The 25,378-nt window shown below is 42.6% G+C and overlaps 2 protein-coding genes and 1 long non-coding RNA gene across 4 annotated transcripts in view; 2 read left to right on the forward strand and 1 right to left on the reverse strand.

The window, feature by feature from the left end:
• The first annotated feature begins 3 nt into the window (after positions 1-3).
• LOC106571661 (NADH dehydrogenase [ubiquinone] 1 beta subcomplex subunit 1) lies at positions 4-3,502 on the forward strand. 2 transcript variants are annotated; one of them, XR_006759194.1, is made up of 3 exons: positions 4-263; positions 2,938-3,082; positions 3,322-3,502. It is a non-coding gene; the product is annotated as an NADH dehydrogenase [ubiquinone] 1 beta subcomplex subunit 1 (long non-coding RNA). The 2 variants fall into 2 exon arrangements; XR_001320965.3 differs by having other exon boundaries at positions 240-462.
• An 86-nt stretch (positions 3,503-3,588) lies between these two features.
• Positions 3,589-7,889, reverse strand: LOC106571660 (ribosomal oxygenase 1). The gene is made up of 15 exons (XM_014144975.2): positions 7,733-7,889; positions 7,312-7,443; positions 6,932-7,071; positions 6,740-6,839; positions 6,540-6,653; positions 6,270-6,376; positions 5,977-6,084; positions 5,808-5,842; positions 5,517-5,695; positions 5,194-5,298; positions 4,815-4,956; positions 4,446-4,566; positions 4,259-4,358; positions 4,066-4,152; positions 3,589-3,900 (listed from the first exon to the last, which is right to left on the reverse strand). The coding sequence occupies exons 1-15, from the start codon at positions 7,817-7,819 to the stop codon at positions 3,832-3,834; spliced, it is 1,626 nt and encodes a 541-aa protein (XP_014000450.2). The 5' UTR covers positions 7,820-7,889; the 3' UTR covers positions 3,589-3,831.
• Positions 7,890-13,917: 6,028 nt separating this feature from the next.
• Positions 13,918-25,378, forward strand: part of LOC106571659 (exostosin-like 3) — a 46,807-nt gene continuing 35,346 nt past the window's right edge. The window contains exon 1 of the mRNA XM_014144974.3: positions 13,918-14,117. The gene's annotated coding sequence lies outside the window, so the exon portion shown is untranslated. The remainder of the gene's footprint in view (positions 14,118-25,378) is intronic.

Raw genomic sequence — 25,378 nt, forward strand, 5'->3', positions numbered from 1 at the left:
ATGTGAAAGGTCACTGGGAAGGTACCATCAAATCATATTTATCGCATCGTGAATAGAATAACTTTTATTTTCAAAGAAGAAAGAAACCGTTTTTTTACATTTAAATTATCCCCCAGACGAATGTTCTAATATTCTGAAGTTCAAGGCATATTGAATTAAAAATATTTTTTCAAGATTCACTGTTAGAAGGCAACAACACCATTTTAGAGCAGTTGGTAGGGTCCAACGTCCTCTGAGCAAGAGAAGTAGAAGGCCAAGACTAGGTAAAATGTCACCTTTTTTTTTTTATGCCTTCCTATAAATTACTTATTAGTTTGAAGTCGTTATAAGTATTTCTATAGCAGTGCAATACTTAAAATGTATATAATACAATTGAAACATACTGTAGAATTATTATGGGAAGAACCGAGGCATATTGCTTGCTAGCTAACGATGTTAGCTGGTCCTATTGAGTCCATGAAGGTGAGCTAGCTTGCTGGTTTAGATTAATAACACAGATATGCTAATAATTTAAATAGCTATTAGCTAGTTAAAACAAATTGTTACCGGTAACTACCTGGAATGAATGTATTTGCTGATGCAGTTGTGGAGACAAACTAGCTATGGTAACCACCTGATATAGCTAGCTATTTCTAGATTTGAGCAAATACACTCATTCTTGTCAGAAATTGAATATTTGCTGATAGCAGTTGTGTGGACACAAATTAGCTAAGGTAATACAGTACCAGTCAAAAGTTTGGACCCTTCTCATTCCAGGGTTTTTCTTTATTTTTACTATTTTGCACATTGTAATATAATAGTGAAGACATCAAAACTATGAAATCATGTAGTAACCGAAAAAAGTGTTTTACAAATCAAAATATATTTTATATTTGAGATTCTTAAATAGCCACCCTTTGCCTTGATGCCAGCTTTGCAGACTCTTGGTTCTGTTGCATACTGGGTACATATTCAATGGTAGGCTGTGGAAATGTGTTAAAAGTCAAGGGGTCTGTATACTTTACGAAGGTTCTGTGTATGTGTACATACACCATTTAGCAGACACTTTTATCCAAAGCGACTTAGTCATTTGAGCATATGTAACCGATGTGAAATGGCTAGTTAGTTAGCGGTGGTGCGCGCTAGTAGCATTTCAATCGGTGACGTCACTCGCTGAGACTTGAAGTAGGGTTTCCCCTTGCGTCGCAAGGGCCGCGGCTTTTGTGGCGCGATGGGTAACGATGCTTCGTGGGGTGTCAGTTGTTAATGTGTGCAAGGGTCCCTGGTTCGAGCCCGGGTTGGGGCGAAGAGAGGGACGGAACCTACACTGTTACACATACATGTTAAGGATTGGTGGTTCCGGGACTCCAACCCATTATCCTTTTAGTGCTATGCTCTAAAAACTGAGCAACAGAGGACCACATAACATTTGGTTTTTAGTGACAGGATTTGGGCATGCTTTTTGAAGCATCCTGCCATAGGCCCTACCACTCCCATTGTTTCAATAGCGTTGATGCTAATGCTAGCTGTGGGGTAAGTAAATAAAGGCAACTAAACCATATTCTCTATCATTTTCTTGTTGGCTGCTTTTTCTTCACTCTGCGGGCCAACTCATCCCAAACCATCTCAATTGGGTTGAGGTCAAATAGCCCTTAGTCTGTAGGTGTGTTGGGTCATTGTCCTGTTGAAAACAAATAAGTCCCACGATCTGCAAACCAGATGGGATGGCATATCGCTGCAGAAGGCTGTGGTAGCCATGCTGGTTAAGTGTGCCTTGAATTCTAAATAAATCACAGACAGTGTTGCCAGCAAACACCCTCACACCACCTCCTCCATGCTTCACAGTGAGAACCACACATGCGGAGATCATCCGTTCACCTACTCTGCATCTCACAAAGACACAGCAGTTGGAACCAAAAATCTCAAATTTGGACTCATCGGACCAAAGGACAGATTTCCACTGGTCTAATGTCTATTGCTGGTAGTTCTTGGCCCAAGCAAGTCTATTCTTGTTATTGGTGTCCTTTAGTAGTGGTTTCTTTGCAGCAATTTGACCATGAAGGCCTGATTCACACCGTCTCCTCTGAACAGTGGATCTTTAGATGTGTCTTATTTGAACTCTGAAGCATTTATTTGGGCTGCAATTTCTGAGGCTGGTAACTCAAATTTACTTATCCACTGCAGCAGAGATAACTCTAAGGCTTCCTTTCCTGTGACGGTCCTCATGAGAGCCAGTTTCATCATAGCACTTTGATGGTTTTTGCGACTGAATTTCAAAGTTCTTAATTTTCTGGATTGACTGACCTTCATGTCTTAAAGTAATGATGGACTGTCGTTTCTCTTTGCTTATCTGAACTGTTCTTGCCATAATATCGATTTGGTATTTTACCAAATAGGGCATCTTCCGTTTACCAACCCTTTCTTGACACAACTGATTGGCTCAAATGCTTTAAGAAGGAAAGAAATTCCACAAATTAACAAGGCACACCTTTAAATTGAAATTCATTCCAGGTGACCTCATGAAGCTGGTTGAGAGAATGCCGAGAGTGTCATGAAGGCAAAGGGTGGCTACTGAAGAATCTCAAATAAAATATTTTGATTTCACTTTTTTTTTTGGTTACATGATTCCATGTGTTATTTCATATTTGATGTCTCCACTATTATTCTACAATGTAGAAAATAGTAAAAATAAAAACCCTTGAATGAGTAGGTGTCTAAACGTTTGGCTGGTACTGTAGTTATTTCTAGAATTTAGCAAATGTGCAATTTGACAAATTTGCTAGATTAAACCACCGTAGCTAATTGATTGCCAGATGTTATGACGTTCATCCTTTACCAACTGCTTATGAAATTGACAATAGAAACACTTATGCTGCTACACAGCTATAGCTGCACCAAAGATTTGTTATACAATTTGGTTGCATACAGTAAACTAAATGTGTGTTTTGACACCAACAGGAAGTATGGTGAACTTTGCTGCCCTGATGCGTGACCATTGGGTTAACATATTTGTCCCCCTTGGCTTTGTGATCGGGATCTACATGGACAGAGCACAGGACCAGAAGCTAACCGCTTTCAGGAACAAAAGCGCATTGTACAGCAGGTAAGTTATAGATTTGCAGCACCCACACACTGACACTATAGATGCGAACCATACTGTGCTGGCAGATTTCTTTTCACATTGTCTTTTCAAGCAACTGTAGTGGATGTGAAACCAGGCCAGTATGGCTTGGTCTCAGTGTGAATCAGGCATGACAGTATCTAGACATATGAAAGCATACATTCTTAGCAATAATGTAAGTGGGTTCTAATGGTTCTCTGAATTTTCTCCCCTATAAAAAGGGAGCTGAAGCCTGGCGAGGAAGTCACCTGGAAGTAGACCCACCTGTCTTGGAATATTTATTGTGCGTTAGTCACATCTCCTGTTGTGTGATTTACACTTTCTGGATGGTCTTCAAATCAAGCACCCCGATACGTTTCAGTCACTGTATCCACCAATAAACATGTCCTGTTGTCATCTTAACCTCTAGTCATTCATTTGTGATTTAAGTATACACAACTATAGCAATAAGGCAAAGTTGGACATTAGCAACACACACAAACAAGGAGTGTTTTACACCAATATGCAAGTAAGTTTAATTCAATACTTACTGAACAAGTAAAGGGTAACATTGTAAAATCGCTTTTACAGATCTATTACTAACAGTTTTTGAAAAGTCTAGATGAATGTTGTAGAGGGCAATGCTGATGGACTACTGAGTTAATGACCGCTGTCCTACAAATCAGAATTCTACCTACACATAATAGTGAAGTGAATGATGCTGGCGTGGCAGACACTTATTTTGAAACGCTTCAGGATTGCTGCAGAGGTTCTGCAGTGTGAATAAGCCCTCTCTTAAACAGCAGCTCAGCCAAGGACACCTGGAAGAGCAGGGAATTACATCTTTAAGAAAACTGCAGTGCAGAGTCCAACACTGTATATCATCAAGGCTTGACCATGCACTACAGAGATGCATATGTGGTTAGACTTTATGCAGAAGAAAGCATACGTTTTTGCAATGTTGCATAACATGTTGAGAAACACACCTTGTCCTCAGCCAACTTGCATGGCAATCTGCCCACTGTCACAAACTTGGGATATGCATGGATCAGAAACTCCATGGCATTTGTGTGCTGAAAGAGTTACATCATAAAGGTTATCACTGCAGTGCAGCATATCAGACAGGCACACATCACTGCTATATTAGCAAGGCAATTACAGAGACCCAAACATTCATACCTCTGGTTTTATTTCAACGCTCTTGGGCTCCTCCTTGTGGTAGACTCTGGAGTTGTCGGCAGTGTAGTAAAGCCAAATTGCTTCTCCATCACTGCATAACCTGCAGGGGCACAAAAGTCAATCATGGTCTTTTCTGGAAAGGTCAACCCTTTATAGCCATGCTTTTGTGTTTAATGCTGAGAGCTACCTGGCGATTCCAGAACGGATGAGTCTGACTCTGATCTGGCCACTGATGGCCACACCCATGTCCACAGCCTCTCCATTCTCCCACCTGGAAGGAGCTCCCTGGACACTGCTGGCCCTTTCCTCTGTGGATAATCACCAGAATCATTTACACTGGTAGAGTCGCAGAAATCAATTTAAAATGTGACATTTTAGAGTGAATATTTACATCGAGTCATTTAGCAACTATTATACAGAGTGATTGTAAGTCACTCTGTATAATATTTGCTAAATGACTCAATGTAAATATTCACTCTAAAATGTCACATTTGGTTTCAACTGAAGTAGGTAAAAACAACCACCTATCACAATTTCAAGTAAAACCTTGTGGTACCTGCGGTGAGCATCGGGGGGAGACAGTCATGGAGATAGTCCCTAGCTTTCTGATCCACAGCAGCATCCACAGGGGCAAAGTTTGATAGCTTCTTCATCAGACCCTCTATTCTGGATAGGAACTGGGCCCTGCGTGGATCCTCCTATACATGCACAGGTAGATTGAGGGCCATTACGAGGGTGCAACGTTACAGTATGTTCCGGTATAAATAGATTATGCAGAACAGATGTTCTTTGCAATGGGGCATAGGCGTCAGCTCTGTAGCGTTTCTATCTTCAAACGTGTCACCCTTCTGAACACACCCCTGTTGAGGGTGGGTGCTTCGAGGTTGATTGTACATTGGAAACCAGGCACAAGTAAATGGTGGCATCTGAAGTACTTTGTCTGAGTTCTGCACCCCCATGTACGTCAGGTAATCCACAGGCAGGCCTCGTCTGAAGTCCACATCCTCCTCCATGGCCATCTCTAGGGCTGCTGGGACCACCTGTCAAAGAGATCATGTTCTGCATCATACACAATACAAGCCTATACTTACAAGTAAATTAATTTTTTTGTATAGACATGCCATATTGTAGATCCTGCAATATTTTCCGTTTTTTTCTTACTCAAAGTGTAAGTATATTTATTGATACAAAATTAGACAAAGAACTGGACAATGTCCCACACAAGGAATGCATAGGATTAAGCAGGTTAATAACAAACCTTTGCCAGTAGGTTTCCCCAACTGTTCCTCTGGTAAGATGAGACAGTGATGTGGAGGGAGTGAGCATCCGACAGGCAGTCCCCCTGGTGGATGAACCCTCGGGGGAAGTAGAGGAGATCCCCAGCCTCCAGGACCACCTCCAGGATGGGCTTCCCGATCTCTGAGTGGCTAAAGTTAGCTGGAGGAGGAATACCAAGCCATCTGTAAGGAATGAGGCTAAGGAACAGGGGAGTGATCTGTCATGCTTATTGTCTATTCATAGGCACAACAGTGGACAAAAGACTACTTACGACTGGAAACGACAGGCAAGACCTCATTTTTTGACCTGAAAAGTGACAGGAAACACACATCCCACAAAATATATTTGTTTCTCAGCAGAGTTTACTGACATGAATCAAGTTCAAAATGGGTTGATGGTGCTGATCACCTTTTTGGGAATTTTACTGAGAAACTAGTCACCTGGGATTGTAAACTCTCCAGTGCTTCTTCCCTTCCAGCTGAACCACAAAGGCCTCAATATCATCGTAATGTGGAGCAAAGCCCTGTGTTCCTGGAGGTGTCAAATACCTGGGGACACAAAATACATTTTTACTGAAATGTCATGAGGAAGTGCATCAGCATGCAGTAAGAATACAACAGAATAGTTTGTCCTCCCAGGAGGAAATTATGTTCACTGTCCCATACATGTTCAATAACTTTCAATGTTGTGTGAGAGCATCTCACTGGTCAAATTGTCAGAGAGGGTCACTCACATGTTGGCTCCTGCCATGCTGCCAAAGTGCTCCTGGAGGATGGACAGCACATTCCACACAGTGGAGGAGAAGGCCTGGGGGTTAAGCATACGCAGGGAGCAACCACTCTGGACAACATGGAAGACAACAGGTTGGGTTTCAATATTATGTTGAGGTACTAAGGACTTCTAACTAGAACATGTTACACAGCCATTGGTATGATCTAACCAACACTTGCTCACACTTTGTAAATTAACTTGACAATCAGTAGACTTTCACTTGGCTTTCTACCTCATAGAAGTCCCATACAGTGTATGGGAGAGCCCTCCCTGGAGGATTGTGTGTCTCTCTTTTGCCGTTTCTGTAGCTGGTGACATCCAGGTTCACCCCATACTGAACGTCATCCTGAAAATATCAATAGGAAAAACCTTATTTGAGCAACAAAAATGACACTAAACACAGAAGATGTGCAGCTAGTCATGACACCTTACCCGTCTTAAAATGCGATCAAACTCTGCTGTGGAGAACAGTCCCGTATAATAGTCTGGATTCTGACGTTTGATCAAAACTGGCTTCTTTTCCCATGCATCGCTATAAGATCAAGGAAGTCAATAGTTAACGGATATCTTCCTGTGCAATCGACTACAATACTGTACTGTGAAAAGCTACACCGACATCATTACCTGAAGAAACTCTTGGAGGAAATTGGGTGGATGAGCCACTGGAAAAGTTTGCTGGCTCTCACCCTGCTGTTGCTGACTTTAGCCAGGCCACTCAGCAGAGCATCTAGTGCCACTCCGCTTCTCTCTCCACACTGTACCTCCTGCATGCAACCAGACAATCAGCCTGTGTAAGGGGGTCAGTTTGACCAGCGAGGCACAGAATAGCTTATATTGATCACAATCAGTCTCGAGCGATTTGGGATGCTAAGTGATTGTTGAGCAGCGATTCTGCTCAGTTTGAATACAATGTAGTTTTATCTAAAACACGCACAATGACTGAAAAACCAAGGGAACCACAGTCAAACAATTACATAGGCTATATGCTGATGCCGCAAACTAACCTCTGTCAGACTCTCCACCCGCTCCTCTCTCTGTGCCGCTTTTATGACCTGCTTGCCCATCTGTTTCCTTTTGGTCTTTTTGATGGATTTGGGGGGCTGGATACCATTTTCCTTCCGCTTCTTTGCTGTAATCTACAAAAGCATCCAGTAGACAGAGCCAGTCAGCCTTGAAATGGTTTTAGGCAATCAACAGTCAATTGCGCAGATACATATTGCAATAGTATATTAAACAGATGTTACTTACTTATATACACATTATGGAAGAAGCCAACTTCAAATTACATACATTTGCTAGCTATTTCAGTTGATTTGTCAACACAGTTGATGTTTGCCGACAAAATAGGACACTATAAAAAAAAACATGCCCTATCTGAACTTGCAAGCGAGCAAACACCAGTAGTAATAACTTAACCCGAAGTACCTTCACAGATGATGTTTTAACTTCAGGAGTCGATGTTAATAGCGCATTTTGGTACAATGCAAAAGCGGACACATGTTTCTTCTCCATGTTGTCGAATATTTTCTCATTCCTGACGTCATCAATAGCGCGACAACAGGGATATTCTTACGGGTATTTTATCACTGCATTCTCTATTGCATCTGGATTAAAACTGAAAGTTTCTACATGTGAAACCTTATGTTTATATGACTCTGATGATAAAGACATAAAATATTCCTGTAAAGGACTGTGTTAAATATTTAGGAATACATCTGTCCAAAAAACACATAGACAACATATGAATGCCACTCCTAAAATTTTAAGAAAACCAAGAATATTTTTTATAATTACAAAGGGATCTGTCTATACTTGGGAGAGTGCTTCTGTCCAAGGCAGAGGTACCGTCTCGCTTTGTGTACCCCCTCATTATCTTTATTAGTAAATCCCTCTACCTCTAAAGAGATCAACAAGACCTTTCTTGACTTCATCTAGAAAAATAAATCTCACAAACTAAAAAAGTCAGTCCTCTCAAATTAAAGAGCTGAAAGAGGTCTGGAAGTATTGCATTTTGTTGACATAAATAACACTTTCAAGATCAACTGGTTGAAAAGATGTTTGGTCAATACAAAATCTATTTGGTATTTCATTCCAAACAATGTGTTTAATACGTTTGGGGGTTTTCAATTTTTACTGAAATGTAATTATATTCCTGAAACATTACCCACTAAATTGGCCAGGTTTCACCAACAAGCTTTAATGTCCTAGAAAATATGTTTTCTTCATAATTTTTCCCATCATAAAGCTATTTTGTGGAAGAATTCAAACATATCTGTAAGGAATAAGTCATTGTTCTACCCTAGCTGACATGAGAGGAACATTTACTTTGTTTTTGATGTTTTCGACAACAGGGGTAATATTCTTGCATATGCACAATCTATAACATTGAATGAGTTTCCAATACCTTTCAGAGAGTTTATTTCTGTGATCAAAGCCATTCCCAGTGGTCTAACTACACTAATGAAAACTCATCTTAGCTTTGGTGATGATCACAGAGCTTATCCAGATCTCAGTTTGTAAGGCGTTGGCTTACTTGAGAAATCTTGTTGTAATAAATACATAAGACAAATTTCCCATTCACGGAACCAACTTATGCCTAGAGGAAACATTTTCTGGAACATGCTTATTCCTGACATTGTCTTGGTTGATGCCTTACAAATATTGTATACCAAACAAATTTAAGGAAGTGCACTTTAAGATTCTACACAAGATTCTATGTCATCCAAATTTGTGGCTATTGATGATATCTGCATTTTTTGCAAAAAAGAATGTGAAAATCTGACTCACTTGTTCTATGAATGTAAATCTGTGATAATCAATCAAACGTATTTATAAAGCCCTTCTTACATCAGCTGATGTCACAAAATGCTGTACAGAAACCCAGTCTAAAACACCAAACAGCAAGCAATGCAGGTATAGAAGCACAGTGGCTAGGAAAAACTTCCTAGAAAGGCCAGAACCTAGGAAGAAACCTAGTGAGGAACCAGGCTATGAGGGGTGGCCAGTCCTCTTCTGGCTGTGCCGGGTGGAGATCATAACAGAACATGGCCAAGATGTTCAAATGTTCATAGATAACCAGCAGGGTCAAATAATAATAATCACAGTGGTTGTCGAGGGTGCAACCGGTCAGCACCTCAGGAGTAAATGTCAGTTGGCTTTTCATAGCCGATCATTCAGAGTATCTCTACCGCTCCTGTTGTCTCTAGAGAGTTGAAAACAGTATGTCTAGGACCGGTAGCACGTCTGGTGAACAGGTCAGGGTTCCATAGCCGCAGGCAGAACAGTTGAAACTGGAGCAGCAGCACGACCAGATGGACTGGGGACAGCAAGGAGTCATCAGGCCAGGTAGTCCTGTGGCATGGTCCTAGGGCTCAGGTCCTCTGAGAGAGAGAGAGAAAGAAAGAAAGAAAGAGAGAAAAGAGAGAGAGAATTAGAGAGAGCATACTTAAATTCACACAGGACACCGGATAAGACAGGAGAAATACTCCAGATATAACAGACTGACCCTAGCCCACCGACACATAAACTATTGCAGCATAAATACAATTTTTGGAAAACCTTACAGAATACTTATTTACCTTTTTGAACACTACCAAAGTTTTTGACATGAAGGATATAATATGTTACTTTTGCAATGATAACAAGACAATTTAAATTATTGTGAATTATTTAAAACATTTGCCAAATACTTTAGACACAAACCAAAATTCCAGAATTCTATACCAAAATTAAAAATATTTTTGATTGAATTTAATTATCTTGTTGAGACATTATACCTAGTGAATAAAACAATAATAACATCTTCCTGAGTCATTATAATGAGATTTTTTCTGAGTGAATGCAATTGCACTAGAATTGTTGTTCTTTAAAAAAAAATGTTTTATATATTAAATGTTTTGTATGTATTTAGTATTTTCTTGTTTATACCTGTGTTTTGTTTTGTAAGACATGTTTGGTGTAGCGATGTAAGTTACATTTACATTTACGTCATTTAGCAGATGCTCTTATCCAGAGCGACTTACAAATTGGTGCATTCACCTTATGATATCCAGTGGAACAACCACTTTTCAATAGTACATCTATATCTTTTTGGGGGGGAGGGTGGGGGGGGGGGAGGGTTCGAAGGATTATTTTATCCTATCCCAGGTATTCCTTAAAGAGGTGGGGTTTCAGGTGTCTCCGGAAGGTGGTGATTGACTCCGTTGTCCTGGCGTCGTGAGGGAGCTTGTTCCACCATTGGGGTGCCAGAGCAGCGAACAGTTTTGACTGGGCTGAGCAGGAACTGTGCTTCCGCAGAGGTAGGGAGGCAAGCAGGCCAGAGGTGGATGAACGCAGTGCCCTTCTTTGGGTGTAGGGACTGATCAGAGCCTGAAGGTACGGAGGTGCCGTTCCCCTCACAGCTCCGTAGGCAAGCACCATGGTCTTGTAGCAGATGCGAGCTTCAACTGGAAGCCAGTGGAGTGTGCGGAGGAGCGGGGTGACGTGAGAGAACTTGGGAAGGTTGAACACCAGACGGGCTGCGGCATTCTGGATGAGTTGTAGGGGTTTAATGGCACAGGCAGGGAGCCCCGCCAACAGCGAGTTGCAGTAATCCAGACGGGAGATGACAAGTGCCTGGATTAGGACCTGCGCCGCTTCCTGTGTAAGGCAGGGTCGTACTCTGCGAATGTTGTAGAGCATGAACCTACAGGATCGGGTCACCGCCTTGATGTTAGCGGAGAACGACAGGGTGTTGTCCAGGGTCACGCCAAGGCTCTTAGCACTCTGGGAGGAGGACACAATGGAGTTGTCAACCGTGATGGCGAGATCATGGAACAGGCAGTCCTTCCCCGGGAGGAAGAGCAGCTCCGTCTTGCCGAGGTTCAGCTTGAGGTGGTGATCCATCATCCACACTGATTCAGGAGGGAGGAGAAGGTGGCAAAGAGCTTCCTAGGGTTAGAGGCAGATGCTTGGAATTTAGAGTGGTAGAAAGTGGCTTTAGCAGCAGAAACAGAGGAAGAAAATGTGGAGAGGAGGGAGTGAAAAGATGCCAGGTCCGCAGGGAGGCTAGTTTTCCTCCATTTCCGCTCGGCTGCCCGGAGCCCAGTTCTGTGAGCTCGCAATGAGTCGTCAAGCCACGGAGCATGAGGGGAGAACCGAGCCGGCCGGGAGGATAGGGGACATAGAGAGTCAAAGGATGTAGAAAGGGAGGAGAGGAGGGTTGAGGAGGCAGAATCAGGAGATTGGTTGGAGAAGGATTGAGCAGAGGGAAGAGATGATAGGATGGAAGAGGAGAGAGTAGCAGGAAAGAGAGAGCGAAGGTTGCGATGGCGCAATACCATCTGAGTAGGGGCAGAGTGAGTAGTGTTGGAGGAGAGCGAGAGGGAAAAGGATACAAGGTAGTGGTCGGAGACTTGGAGGGGAGTTGCAGTGAGATTAGTAGAAGAACAGCATCTAGTAAAGATGAGGTCAAGCGTATTGCCTGCCTTGTGAGTAGGGGGGGACGGTGAGAGGGTGAGGTCAAAAGAGGAGAGGAGTGGAAAGAAGGAGGCAGAGAGAAATGAGTCAAAGTTAGACGTAGGTTGGTTAAAGTCACCCAGAATTGTGAGGGGTGAGCCATCCTCAGGAAAGGAACTTATCAAGGCGTCAAGCTCATTGATGAACTCTCCAAGGGAACCTGGAGGGCGATAAATGATAAGGATGTTAAGCTTGAATGGGCTAGTGACTGTGACAGCATGGAATTCAAAGGAGGAGATAGACAGATGGGTCAGGGGAGAAAGAGAGAATGTCCACTTGGGAGAGATGAGGATTCCAGTGCCACCACCCCGCTGACCAAATGCTCTCGGGGTATGCGAGAACACGTCGTCAGACGAGGAGAGAGCAGTAGGAGTAGCAGTGTTTTCTGTGGTAATCCATGTTTCCGTCAGCGCTAAGAAGTCGAGGGACTGGAGGGTAGCATAGGCTGAGATTAACTCTGCCTTGTTGGCTGCAGACCGGCAGTTCCAGAGGTTGCCGGAGACCTGGAATTCCACGTGGGTCGCGCGCGCTGGGACCACCAGGTTAGAGTGGCAGCGGCCATGCAGTGTGAAGCGTTTGTGTGGCCTGTGCAGAGAGGAGAGAACAGGGATAGACAGACACATAGTTGACAGGCTACAGGAGAGGCTACGCTAATGCAAAGGAGATTGAAATGTAAATTAACTAAACAACTGGGGAAGCGAGAGAGCAGGGCCTCCCTCACTAACCATTCACTGAAACACTCAAATAAACTTTTCCAACTTCCACTTTAGGAATTATAATTGATGTAAACTACAGTGGTTCAATGTTTCCAGGAATAGGCTTAAACTTAGTTTATTCAGCTAGATAACTTGGTACAGTATTCTTACGTGAAACTCACCCAGTGCACCGTATCCTATTGTTGTTTTGTATTATGAATAAACAAATTAAAAAATAAATAATAATTATTATTATTATTATTACGGGTATTTTATTTGTAAATCAGCTAACTACAGCTAGATAAAGCACTTTATCGCCCTCTACTGTGCAGGCTGTCAGATACAGCAATCTCTTTGGTCATACTCCGAGTGCTTTTACCGACGATGTATGTAAAACCCTGGACGGCAGATGCTATGTATTGGCCATATTGCCCTCCCTGGAAGGAGCAGTCCATGAAAATGAATGGAATTAGACAGTATTTCAATTGAATGTTTCAAGAACAAAATTACATGCATTTAAGTTGTGAGGACAGCAATATTAGCGCTCTAAAAAAAAGTTTTTCAAATGTTTTAATTTGTAATCGGTTATGTCTAGCTCACATGCCATAATTTGAAAGTATGCAGTAAGGTGTCTGTAATATAATAAATTAATAAATGCATTTGTATAGCTTCCGAAATATGTTTTTACACTTGAAGAGGAATAACAAGATGGCTGCGCAGCGGCTTCAATACAGAATAAACGTGTCAAATTAGAAATTGCCATCCAGGGTTTATCGTTAGTTTGTACCAAAGATTATGACAACTAACACCCTTTAATCTGTGTTTGTACGGTGTAGGCTACTTTTAAAGCCTTTACATAGTGCTTACTTTATTAATGCTGCTCTAGATTTAATTACAGATGAAGAAGCATACAAAATAAGTAAATGAAATGTATGTATGATTTTCCTTTGCTCAAAAGAGGTATGCATGGTCTACAAGCAGGGCAGTTTTAATACCTCTCACTTTGTATCATGATAGATGTGCTTTTATGGGCAGCTGGCTCCCTCCTTCAATACTTGCTAAGCCTAATGCCATAATAGTTTAGGGTTTGGAGGGGGTTTTACAGTACCTCCTGCGCTGTGCCATGTGCCACCGGTAAAGTCTAGTCAAGACCTTTTGTCAGAGGCTGTCGTGCTTAATATGATGCCCCTGCTACATACCCCTTAGTTTACACAATTGAACTGTTTAAATGATGAAATCGACTGTTTATGGATGTATTGTTTTATTTAGCTTGTACGGTACATGTTGTGGGCATACTCCGTATAACAGCACAACCACAACTGCTCAGTACACAGTGTACTTTTTATGGCCACAAGGTGTAGCACTTCACCGCTACAGTTTGTCCAAGGTTCAGCAACTCCCACTCCCAGAATGCTTCAGTATGCTTGCCTAGCCTTCTCCAACAATGCAGCTTAATGTAAAATTGATCGTGCACACAGGGGGATCTAGCTAGCTCGCTACGCGTACATGGTTACATTAAACACCGAGCATGCCATTTTGTTATCAACTCGCATAACGTGACATATATTTTGAAGCCTTTCGAAGGTTTTATTTGGAGACATTTTGGAGCTTCATACCGGGTGAGTAGCAAGCTAACTAGCTAGCTAAACTAACATTCGTCTGCTAGCAAGTAAATGCCTGTTGTGGCTAGCTGGTTTATTGGTCAGATGAGACATGGTCCCCCCTTTGCCTTTTCTCCAATCCCTTTATCTTGTTGTGCGGACAGGTCTATTACTCTTAACTATTCAGTAATGAACTTAGCCATTCCGCCTCGAGTATTTCGCTATTAAAAGCCAGCGTTGTGTTTGTGTCGGTCGTTCTTAGTACCCTCGCGAGCGTGTTTGCTTTGATCTCTGACCGACACGACACACACATCAACCCAGCAGTAAGTCATTAGCTAGCGATACTTTTTAATGTAGTTTTATTTGACTAGGCAAGTCAGTTAAGAACAAATTCTTATTTACAAGTACGGCCTACACCGGCCAAACCTGGACGACGCTGGGCCAGTTGTCCGCTGATACAGCCTGGATTCGAACCAGGGTGTCTATTGACGCTTCAAGCACTGGGATTCTGCGCCACTCGGGATCCCATGTAGTGTATAGACATTACATGATTAAGGTGACCAAACGGTACTTGGTGTCAGTGTTACAGGCAAGCAAAAATGTTTATTGCAGCTAACTAGTAAGTTAGCTGGTTACCTAGTCAATGCAACTAGCGAGTCTTTTTCCCATTTGATTTGCATGCTGCAATGAAGTTGGCTTGCCACAACACTTAACCAATTCAGTGCCATTGGCATGGAGTGAATCATGGTACGAAGAAGGGTGACACCACACCAACAACAAGGACTTGGGACAAGGCTGTTATGTTCTGTTACTGTAAGCCTCAGTAGAGGTCCCCAGAAAAGCTACTACTTAGTGATAGTGGTACTAAATAGAGGTAATTGCAAACCTCAGGTTTCCTTAACACTATAGTTTTTGGGATTTCATATGTTAGCTATATTGATATTTTACATGCATGGGTTACCAACTAGGGTCATTTTGACCTCAATAAGAAACTATTGGAAAAAGAAACAATCATAGCAAAACATCATTAGACATGTAAATAATGTCTTCTGCAATAAAATAACCAAAACAGACTGTTATTTGAGGAAGATTACACTTAATGTGTATATTCTGTAAAAGGGGCGGTACATCAAATGTGTATATATAGTTAATTTTATTGACAGTGTTTCATCCATTGATCCTAAGAGAAAATGATAGAGAATATGGCTTAGTTGCCTTTATTTACTTACCCCACAGCTAGCATTAGCATCACCGCTATTGAAACAATGGGAGTGGAAGGGCCTATGGCAAGATGCTTCAAAAAGCATGCCCAAAAACCAAATGTTATGTGGTTCTCTGTTGCTCAGTTTTTAGAGCATTGCGCTAAAGAGTAGTGGGTTGGAGTCCCGGAACCACCAATACTTAAAATGTATGCTCAAATGACTGTAAGTCTCTTTTGGATAAAAGTGTTTGCTAAATGATGTGTGTGTGTGTGTGTGTGTGTGTGTGTGTGTGTGTGTGTAATATACACACACACAGTGCCTTCGGAAAGTATTCAGACCCCTTGACAATTTCCACAGCCTACCGTTGAATATGTACTTACCCAGTATGCGACAGAGCCAAGAGTGTGCAAAGGGTGGCTATTTGAAGAATCTAAAATATAAAACATATTTTGATTTGTTAAACACTTTTTTTGGTTACTACATGATTCCATATGTGTTATTTCATGGTTTTGATGTCTTCACTATTATTCTGTAATGTAGAAAATAGTAAAAATAAAAACCCTTGAATGAGTAGGTGTTCTAAAACTTATGACCGGTAGAATATATATATATATATATGTATGTAGGGGGGGGTGTGTGTGTGTGTGTGTGTGTGTGGGTGTGTGTGTGTGTGTGTGTATAGATATAGGTATGTGTGTGTGTGTATAGATATATACATGCATGCATACATACACACACACTATCGTTCAAAAGTTTGGGGTCACTTGTAAATGTCCTTGTTTTTGTAAGAAAAGCACATTTATTGTCCATTAAAATAACATCAAATTGATCAGAAATACAGTGTAGACATTGTTAATGTTGTAAATGACTATTGCAGCTAGAAACTGATTATTTTTAATGGAATATCTACATAGGTGTATAGAGTCCCATTATCAGCAACCATCACTCCTGTGTTCCAATGGCACTTTGTGTTAGCTAATCCAAGTTTATCATTTTAGATGGCTAATTGATCATTAGAAAATAATTTTGCAATTATGTTAGTACAGCTGAAAACTGTTGTTATGATAAAGAAGAAAATAAACTGGCCTTGAGTATCTGGAGCATCCACATTTGTGGGTTTGATTACAGGCTCAAATTGGCCAGAAATAAATCACTTTCTTCAGAAACTCATCAATCTATTCTTGTTCTGAGAAATGAAGGCTATTCCATGTGAGAAATTGCCAAGAAACTGAAGATCTCGTACAATGCTGTGTACTCCTCCCTTCACAGAACAGCGCAAACTGGCTCTAACCAGAATAGAAAGAGGAGCGGGAGGCCCCGGTACACAACTGAGCAAGAGGACAACTACAGTGTCTAGTTTGAGAAACAGACGCCTCACAATTCCTCAACTGTCAGCTTAATAAAATAGTACCCGCATAACACCAGTCTCAATGTCAACAGTGAAGAGGTGACTCAGGGATGATGGCATCTAGGCAGAGTTCCTTTGCCCATCTTTTTCTTATTTTTTATTGGCCAGTCTGCAATATGGCTTTTTCTTTGCAACTCTGCCTAGAAGGCCAGCATCCCGGAGTCGCCTCTCCACTGTTGAAGTTGAGACTGATGTTTTGCGGGTACTATTTAATGGAGCTATTTAATAACCCCAAGAAGTTCTAGAAAACGGTTAAAGACCTGGAGAATAAACCCTCCTCACAGCTACCCGTGTCCCTTAATGTCGATGTTGTTGTTACTGACGAGCACATTGCTGAGCTCTCTAATCACCACTTCATTAAGTCACGATTCTTATTTGACTCTGCCATGCCTCCTTGCCCGTCCAACATTTCCTCATCTCCCAGTCCTTCTAATGCGTCTATCCCCGATGCTCTTCCGTCTTTCTCCCTGCAGGCGGTTACTGAGTCTGAGGTGCCAAAGGAGCTCCTTACACTTGACCCCAAAAAAGCATCTGGGTCAGATGGTTTAGACCCTTTCTTCTTTAAGGTTTCTGCCCCTATCATCGCCAACCCTATCTCTGACCTTTTTAACCTGTCTCTCCTCTCTGGGGAGGTTCGCATTGCTTGGAAGGCAGCTACAGTGCACCCTTTATTTAAAGAGGGAGATCAAGCTGATCCTAACTGTTGTAGGCCAAATTCTATTTTGCCCTGTTTATCAAAAGTGTTGGAAAAACTTGTCAATAATCAACTGACTGGCTTTCTTGACGTCTATAGTATTCTCTCGGGTATGCAATCTGGTTTCCACTCAGGTTATGGATGTGTCACTGCAGCCTTAAAGGTCATAAATGATGTCACCATTGCCCTTGATTCTAAGCAATGTTGTGCTGCTATTTTTATTGACTTGGCCAAATCTTATGATACGGTAGACTACTCCATTCTTGTGGGCTGGCGAAGGAGTATTGGTGTCTCTGAGGAGTCTTTGACCTGGTTTGCTCACTACCTCAAAGAGTGCAGTGTATAAAGTCAGAACATCTGCTCTCTCAGCCAATACCTGTCACCAAGTGAGTACCCCAAGGCTCGATCCTAGGTCCCACGCTCTTCTCAATTTACATCAACAACATAGCTCAAGCAGTAGGAAGCTCTCATCCATTTATATGCAGATGATTGTATTATTCTCAGCTGGCCCCTCCTCGGATTTTATGTTTAACGCTCTACAACAAAGCTTTCTTAGTGTCCAACAAGCTTTCTAAGCCCTTAACCTTGTTCTGAACACCAAAACAAAGGTCATGTGGATTTGTAAGAAGAATGCCCCTCTCCCCACCGGTATGATTACTACCTATGAGATTTTAGCGCTTGAGGTAGTCACCTCATACAAGTACTTGTGAGTATGGCTAGATGGTACACTGTCCTTCTCTCAGCACATATCAAAGCTGCAGGATAAGGTTAAATCTAGACATTGTTTCCTCTTTCACCCCTGCTGCCAAACTAACCCTGATTCAGCTGAACAACCTACCCATGCTAGACTACGGAGACTTAATTTCATAGATCGGCAGATAAGGGTGCTCTCGAGAGGCTAGATGTTCTTTAACATTCGGCCATCAGATTTGCCACCAATGCTCTTTATAGGACTCATCACTGCACTCTATACTCCTCTGTAAACTGGTCATCCCTATATACCTGTTGCAAGATTGATGCTTATTTATAAAACCCTCTTAGCCTCACTCCCCCCTATCTGAGATGTATACTGCAGCCCTCATCCTCCACATACAACACCCGTTCTCCCAGTCACATTTTGTTAAAGCTCCCCAAAGCACACACATCCCTGGGTCGCTTCTCTTTCAGTTTGCGGCAGCTAGTGAACGAGCTGCAAGAACTGGACCGTTTTATCTCCATCTCTTCATTCAAAGACTCAATCATGGACCCTCTTACTGACAGTTGTGGCTGCTTCGTGTGATGTATTGTTGTCTCTACCTTCTTTCCCTTTGTGCCATTGCCTGTGCCCAATAATGTTTGTACCATATTTTGTTCTGCTGCCATGTTGTGTTGCTGCCATGCTGTGTTGTCGTCTTAGGTCTCTCTTTATGTAGTGTAGTGGTGTCTCTTGTTGTGATGTTTTATCCTATATTTTTTATTTTGTCCCTGCAGGAGGCCTTTTGTATATAAGAATTTGTTCTTAACTGACTTGCCTAGTTAAATAAAGGTATAAAAAATAAAGAGAGCCAAAGATTCTACGGTCCCCTAGGAAACACTTATTAACACTTTGGTTCCTGCCACAATAACTCCTGGCATTTTAATTCGTTGTCATGTCAAACAACACTTCAAAGTGCCCACTGATTCCAACAGTTCACCGAAGTGTTTAGCTCTTCATCGCAAGTCAAATCGCAATTGCAGCAGTTGGTTAAAAATAAGGCCCATATTGTTTGCTCATATTGTGCAACCCTACGTGGCAGTGTGTAAATGACCACAAATGAGTGCATGTCAAAAATAATTTTATGTGGAAGTTTAATTGAACAGTATAAAACAATCATAATAGAGAAAGACCCATTGAAATCACTTAGAATGTATGTGTTGCCACTCTAGGGTCACGCACTACTCATAAAGCAATGTAGAATATTTATTATTCAAAAAGATAAAATTCCGTCAAATACCATGTTTTTTAAAATACTGTGATGTGATATTTTGGTCATATCACCCAGCCCTATGTGGCTGCGCCTACTTTACTCAGGGCTTTTTGACCAAGACTGATCAAGAAGCGAATAAACAAACCGAGTTTGGGAAACCCTGAGTTGGTGAAGATCTATCATTCAGGCCATGTGCTTCATTCATGATGAGAATATTGTTAGCTAGATAAATTTGAGCGTGTGACTAAAACCAGTGCTGCAAGCATTTTCCTGCATTGACGTTTTCAGTCACCAGCGCACACCATTTACAGTTGAAATATATAGCCAATACATTTTGAATTCGATACAGTGTAGTTTACATTGATTTCAGTAAGAAAACATTTTCATAATGAACAGCTAGCGTGTGCTAGTACATTATCTGATAACAAGCCAGAGATGGAGAAAATGATTTCTTTACATGACCTTTGACTGTTGTAAAGCAATGTAGTGAATCTACTCAATACAAAGTGGTGACATTATGAACTGCATGTTACAGGATTTCAATGCATAGTTTGATCTTGTGGAAAGTTTCAGATTGACTTTGAGACAGTTTCATTAATTCAGCCGCCTTGGTTATTAGTGTGCTTGTGGTGCTTCAGCCCAAATACTTCTGCATTCTTATCCACTGCCATCCATCTTTAAGTTGTACCTAAGGTAACCTAATCAACTGTTTTGTATTTACTTGCGTATTTATAGAAGATATAGTTGCTTTTTAGTGGTTATCATGTAAACCACAAATAACACGTCATTAAATAATATACATTTTCATATTAAGGAATCATGATTTAGAGTATCTGTTAGTCCATCAGAGCACAATTTGTGAAAAAAGTGTTTTTCATTCCACCTCTAAAAAAAATAAAATAAAATGCAATACAAAAGTATGTGACACCTGCTCGTCGAACATCTCATTCCAAAATCATGAGCATTAATATGGAGTTGGTCCCCCACTTTGCTGCAATAACAGCCTCCACTCTTCTGGGAAGGCTTTCCACTAGATGTTGGAACATTGCTGCGGGGACTTGCTTCCATTCAGCCACAAGCATTAGTGAGGTCGGGCATTGATCTTGGGCCATTTAAGCCTGGCTCGCAATCGGTGTTCCAATTCATCCCAAAGTTGTTGGATGGGGTTGAGGTCAGGGCTCTGTGCAGGCCAGTCAAGTTCTTCCACATCGATCTTGACAAACCATTTCTGTATTGACCTCCCTTTGTGCACTGGAGGCATTGTCATACTGAATCAGGAAAGGGTCTTACCCATGTTGGAAGCACAGAATCTTCTAGAATGTCATTGTATGCTGTAGTGTTAAGATTTCCCTTCACTGAAACTAAGGGGCTTAGCCCAAACCATGAAAAACAGCCCCAGACCATTCCTCCTCCACCAAACTTTACAGTTGGCACTATACATTGGGGCAGGTAGCGTTCTCCTGGCATCTGCCAAACCCAGATTCGTCTGTCAGACAGCCAGATGGTGAAGCGTGATTCATCACTCCAGTGAACGCGTTTCCGCTGCTCCAGAGTCCCGTTGCTTTACACCACTGCAGCCGACGCTTGGCATTGCACATGGTGATCTTAGGCTTGTCTACGACTACTTGGCAATGGAAACCCATTTCATGAAGCTCCTGTGAGAGAATGGATGCAGCTGCTCCGTTTGATCCATTGCTCAGGCGTCTATGTGCGTGGGGAATTACTTCATTTTTTGAATGTGCAAGCTATGTCTACTGGTGCCAGTTTAATGACAATAAATGAGCAAATAAGCCAGAGGTGTTGCCTTTTGCAGTGTCTGCTCGACTTTCTCCCGACAGCGCTGAGAGGGTGCAGAAGTTTGGCCGTGTTTGTCGATGAATGTTGGTGTTGCAGGGCGGGCTCTAAAGCCTGAATCATCAACATCTGTTTTATTTTCTCTCTCTCTGTCAGAGGGGAAAAGGTATTTATACGGGCCAAGCGCCACTTCTGAAGTTCGGTTCATTGCATTTCAGAGAATATGCAGAGTAGTCCACTGTGTAGGTAGAGAACATGAAGGGATCAGAGGCAGATTAAATCAGCATGGAGAGTAAAGGCATTGCACTGTGATAAAATGTTGGTATGTGAGAGGGAGGGAGAGAGGTGGCAGAATTCATGTGCTCTTGGCAGAGACGGTGGATAGCAGAGGAACACGCATGTTAAATCCTGGCCCCGCTTCACTATTGGGATTACTTAGCTAATCCATCCTCTCCCAAGCTCCATTTTTCCCGAGCCCCGTTTGCCCTATTTCTTTCCCCCCCCAGAGGATCCCGATGGCAATCCCACCCCCACACAATGTAAACATATGTGTTGTTAAGATGAAAGCAGTTAAAAATAAATAGCTAGCCTAGCACGGGCCAAGGGTAAATATTTGAATGGAAGCCCAGTCAGTGTGTTGTGTTAGTGGTGGCAGAACATAACGTCCTGTGAATAGGCTGTCAATGAACAGGACGTGGTCTACGTGGGTCCTTTTCAGACCAAATTGCTAGTGCCATGGCCCTCTGTTTTCTGGCCTCTGGGCTCTTGAAAGCTATTGGCTAGATGCTGTTGGAATGGTGCTTGCTTGTTACTGGAATGGATCAATGGCAGTCTCCAACGCCAGATATTCACTGTTGCTCTTTCATTGACGTACAAAATGCATACAAGTGAAATGTAGGCCTATGCCTTGTGAATGTTTCCGTTAACCGTTAAGATTGGTGTGCCGTCTCCATTGGGGCGGTATACCGAAGTAAATCCCCCATGGTCGGGGCTAATCACCCTGGCTCCTCTCCCACAATCCAAGAGAGAATGGGGGGGGGGAGGGGGTGGGCTGGGGCTGGCAGCTGGCAGCTGTTGGCAGGGCTTATCTCCATCTGTGATGGGCTAAGCTATCTTCCTAGGCTGGGATAGAGCGAGAGAGAGAGGCTCTCAGGAGGCCCTGGAAACCAGGACTGCCACCGCTGCTGTGGCCAGATTACAAGAGGTAGGATTTATTTATTTAGAACTGGCTTGCTGTGTGCAAGTGTTAGGCTAATTCGGCAGATTTTTTACACCGCTGTTTCCATTGGGTTGCTTCTAATCTCTGTTAATCTTGCTTAAAGGGATATTTGGGATTTTGACAATGAGGGCCTTTATCTACTTTCAGAGTCAGGTGAACAGTGCGCTATCTGCTAGTAGATACCCATAGACTGCCAGTCATTGTGCTAACGCTAGTTAGCATTGGCTCACGAAACTACCTTGAACTTCCTTCATATTGGACAAGGAGACATAAAAATGGTATCCACAAGTTCATCTGTAGAAAAAGGGCATCATTGCCAAAATCTCGAAGTATCCCTTTAATTTAGTCAGCTGCATGATCAACTTTCTGTGTTCATATTTGTTAGAAATGGAGAGTTCTTGCACAAACTCCGCCCTCCCAAAAGGAAACTGTAGCACTGTACAGTTATATTGACTAAGCTTGAGTCATTACACTGACAATGTTTGGCAGGTAGACTTTAATATGCTGTGGCGTTAACATTCAGAGCACCTGTTATTTTTCTGTGTGTTTGCCTGTTCGTTATTGCGCTGCTTGACAGATCCTGTCTGTGGGTTAAACTGGTCTCTGTTCTCTGCCTGGCACAAGGTCCTACTGACTGACTGCAGTGCTGTCTGTCTGTGTGCCATGGATGGAGCTGATCTGGCCTGTGCTGCTTCCTCTGCTGCTCGCTACTTAGTTTCTCCATTAGCACAGACAGCCAGCGTCTCCTGTTGTGCCCTCTGCCCTGGGGCACTTCACTGCAGCGCCTCGCCTCGGATGGCTGCAACTCGCACCGCTGCGGATGTCAGTCCTGACCAGAGAAAAGGAGAGGCGTGCGTGTCCGTGTGCGTGCGTCTGACACTCCGAGAGAGCGTCAGCCGCAGGGAATTTGAAATGGAATCAATCACCGAAGCCAGCCGCCTCCACTCTAGAATACAAAAAGGAACTTGTTTTTTCCCCTCAAATTCTTCTCTCACTTCCCTTGAATGACCTGTTGTAATGCTGTGACGCTAAGCCGTCGCAGTGCTTGTGGGGTGTAATGTCTGGCTTTGCGTTGCTGGAGACGATGCTTGATTACAGCCCGGTTGACTAATTAAGGTTGCCCTGCCCTTCAAATACCAAAGCGAGCGCTGGTCCTCAGCTCATGATTAAATGGGCGCCAATCCATCCTCATCAAGAACTGCGTCAGAGTTCTACGCACTGTTTGATCTGCTGCCTAAAGTGTAAAAAAGAAAAAGAGTAGAAATGTGTATTTTAGGGGGCATTCAATGACATAAGAAAATTAGCGTTGAGCTTTATAGCCAATACACTTATGCAAAAGACTCCCGGTCAGAGAATAAGTAAGTGAGCGAAGGCTGTGATTGGAAAGACCTGGAAAGGGAAGTAATGCATTTCATTTGGAGCCCTTGGTCATTCTCCTCCCGGTAGATTTACAGCCGATATCAGGACGGGCCTGCACTACCCCATCTGTATCAGATGTTTCCCATGATTCAAAATCATTTGAATGTAGCTGCCTGCGAGGCTAACTGGGAATAAACCAAGGAGCTTTAAATTTAGGTGTTTTTCAGTTTGATCGTGTCATAAGTATTTTAGGGAAATGGGCTGTTTTTCTGGTCAGTGCTTCTGCATTTACTGCTGTTTCACCTCGCTCGCTCATGCACATGCTTGTAATGTATTGCTTGCAGACATTTTTGCTGCAGTATTTCATTCATAACAATAGATGTTTGCTCTGCTGCTCCATAACGCTGTCTGTGTACAGAACCGGACTTTGACATGTAGGCTACTCTAGTGTCTACTAACTTAATTTCACCCCACTCCCTCCTCTATCTAGCCAAATTAGGCTGGCACATAGGATTTAACGAGTACCGTGAGGCCTTTGTCTGTAATTTGATTGCGCTAATGAAAGGGTCAAACGGCAATCACTCACAGCCCTTTAGTTTGTAAATCCCCTGTGAAGATGGATTCTCATCCTGACGATGGGTGCACCAATGCGTCACACGGGGCCATGCGTCGCCTAGTTTTCTAATACCAGGCATATAGTGCACGGCTTTCAAAATCCTGACAATGCTGAGCCTCTCACATTAAATGACTGTCTTTCTTGTCGGTTTTTTGTTGTTGTCTTGCCAACGTAGTGGTGTGCAGACTAAACGATGTGGCGCGGACAGACGGACGGGGTCACACTCAACGTTCTTCGCTTGGTTGTATGAGGAGTATGTCTCAAACGAAACCCGGTCATTTTTGTTGTTGTCACGAGACAGACCGTGCCAAACAAGGATAGAGCTTGTCAGTGAAATAGCTGGCCACACTTGATGTGTGTGCACTGATTTTCATTGAGAAACCCAGTTGTTGGGGAGACACGGGCAGCCTGTTCTGCAGAGGGAGTTCAAGGTAAATAAAGTCCAATCAAAATGGGTAGCTAGCCTGCACATTTATTTTTGTTAAATATTTACTTGGCTGGACATTAGTCTTTCTCAACATGTTAAATTATGCATCATGGCTTTTGCTTCTGTTCTTGTCCACATGTCAATAGGACTACACTCAAACAACTGCTCTTTATAGTCTCATATTTGGAGAGCTGGCTTGGAGGCACCCAGGCCCATCTGTCAGTGGAACACACCGTATGCACCATTTTTTAAACATTTTAGTTATTTAGCAGACAATCTTATGCAGAGCGACTTATATGCTTTTTCGTACTTGTCCCCCTGTGGGAATTGAACCCACAACCCTGGCGATGCAAGCGCCATGCTCTACCAATTGAGCCACACGAGACCTATACCTGCACACACAGTGGTGGAGAGCATTCCAATTACCAATGTATGCACACCACCACAGACACGGTCTGATCACAATCCAGCTCATTGTTAGTTATTGGTGCTGAGTTATCTGATTTTAATGAGGAGTCCTAGAAGAAGGTTCTCTGTGTCTCTCTTCCTCTCTGTGGGTCCACTGTAACTCAGCTAGAGACAGGCCCTCAGGGCAGTCAGCTGGCTGCAGATGA

This window comes from Salmo salar, chromosome 15 (genome assembly GCF_965601325.2).
Source record: "Salmo salar chromosome 15, fSalSal1, whole genome shotgun sequence".
Classification (NCBI taxonomy): domain Eukaryota; kingdom Metazoa; phylum Chordata; class Actinopteri; order Salmoniformes; family Salmonidae; genus Salmo; species Salmo salar.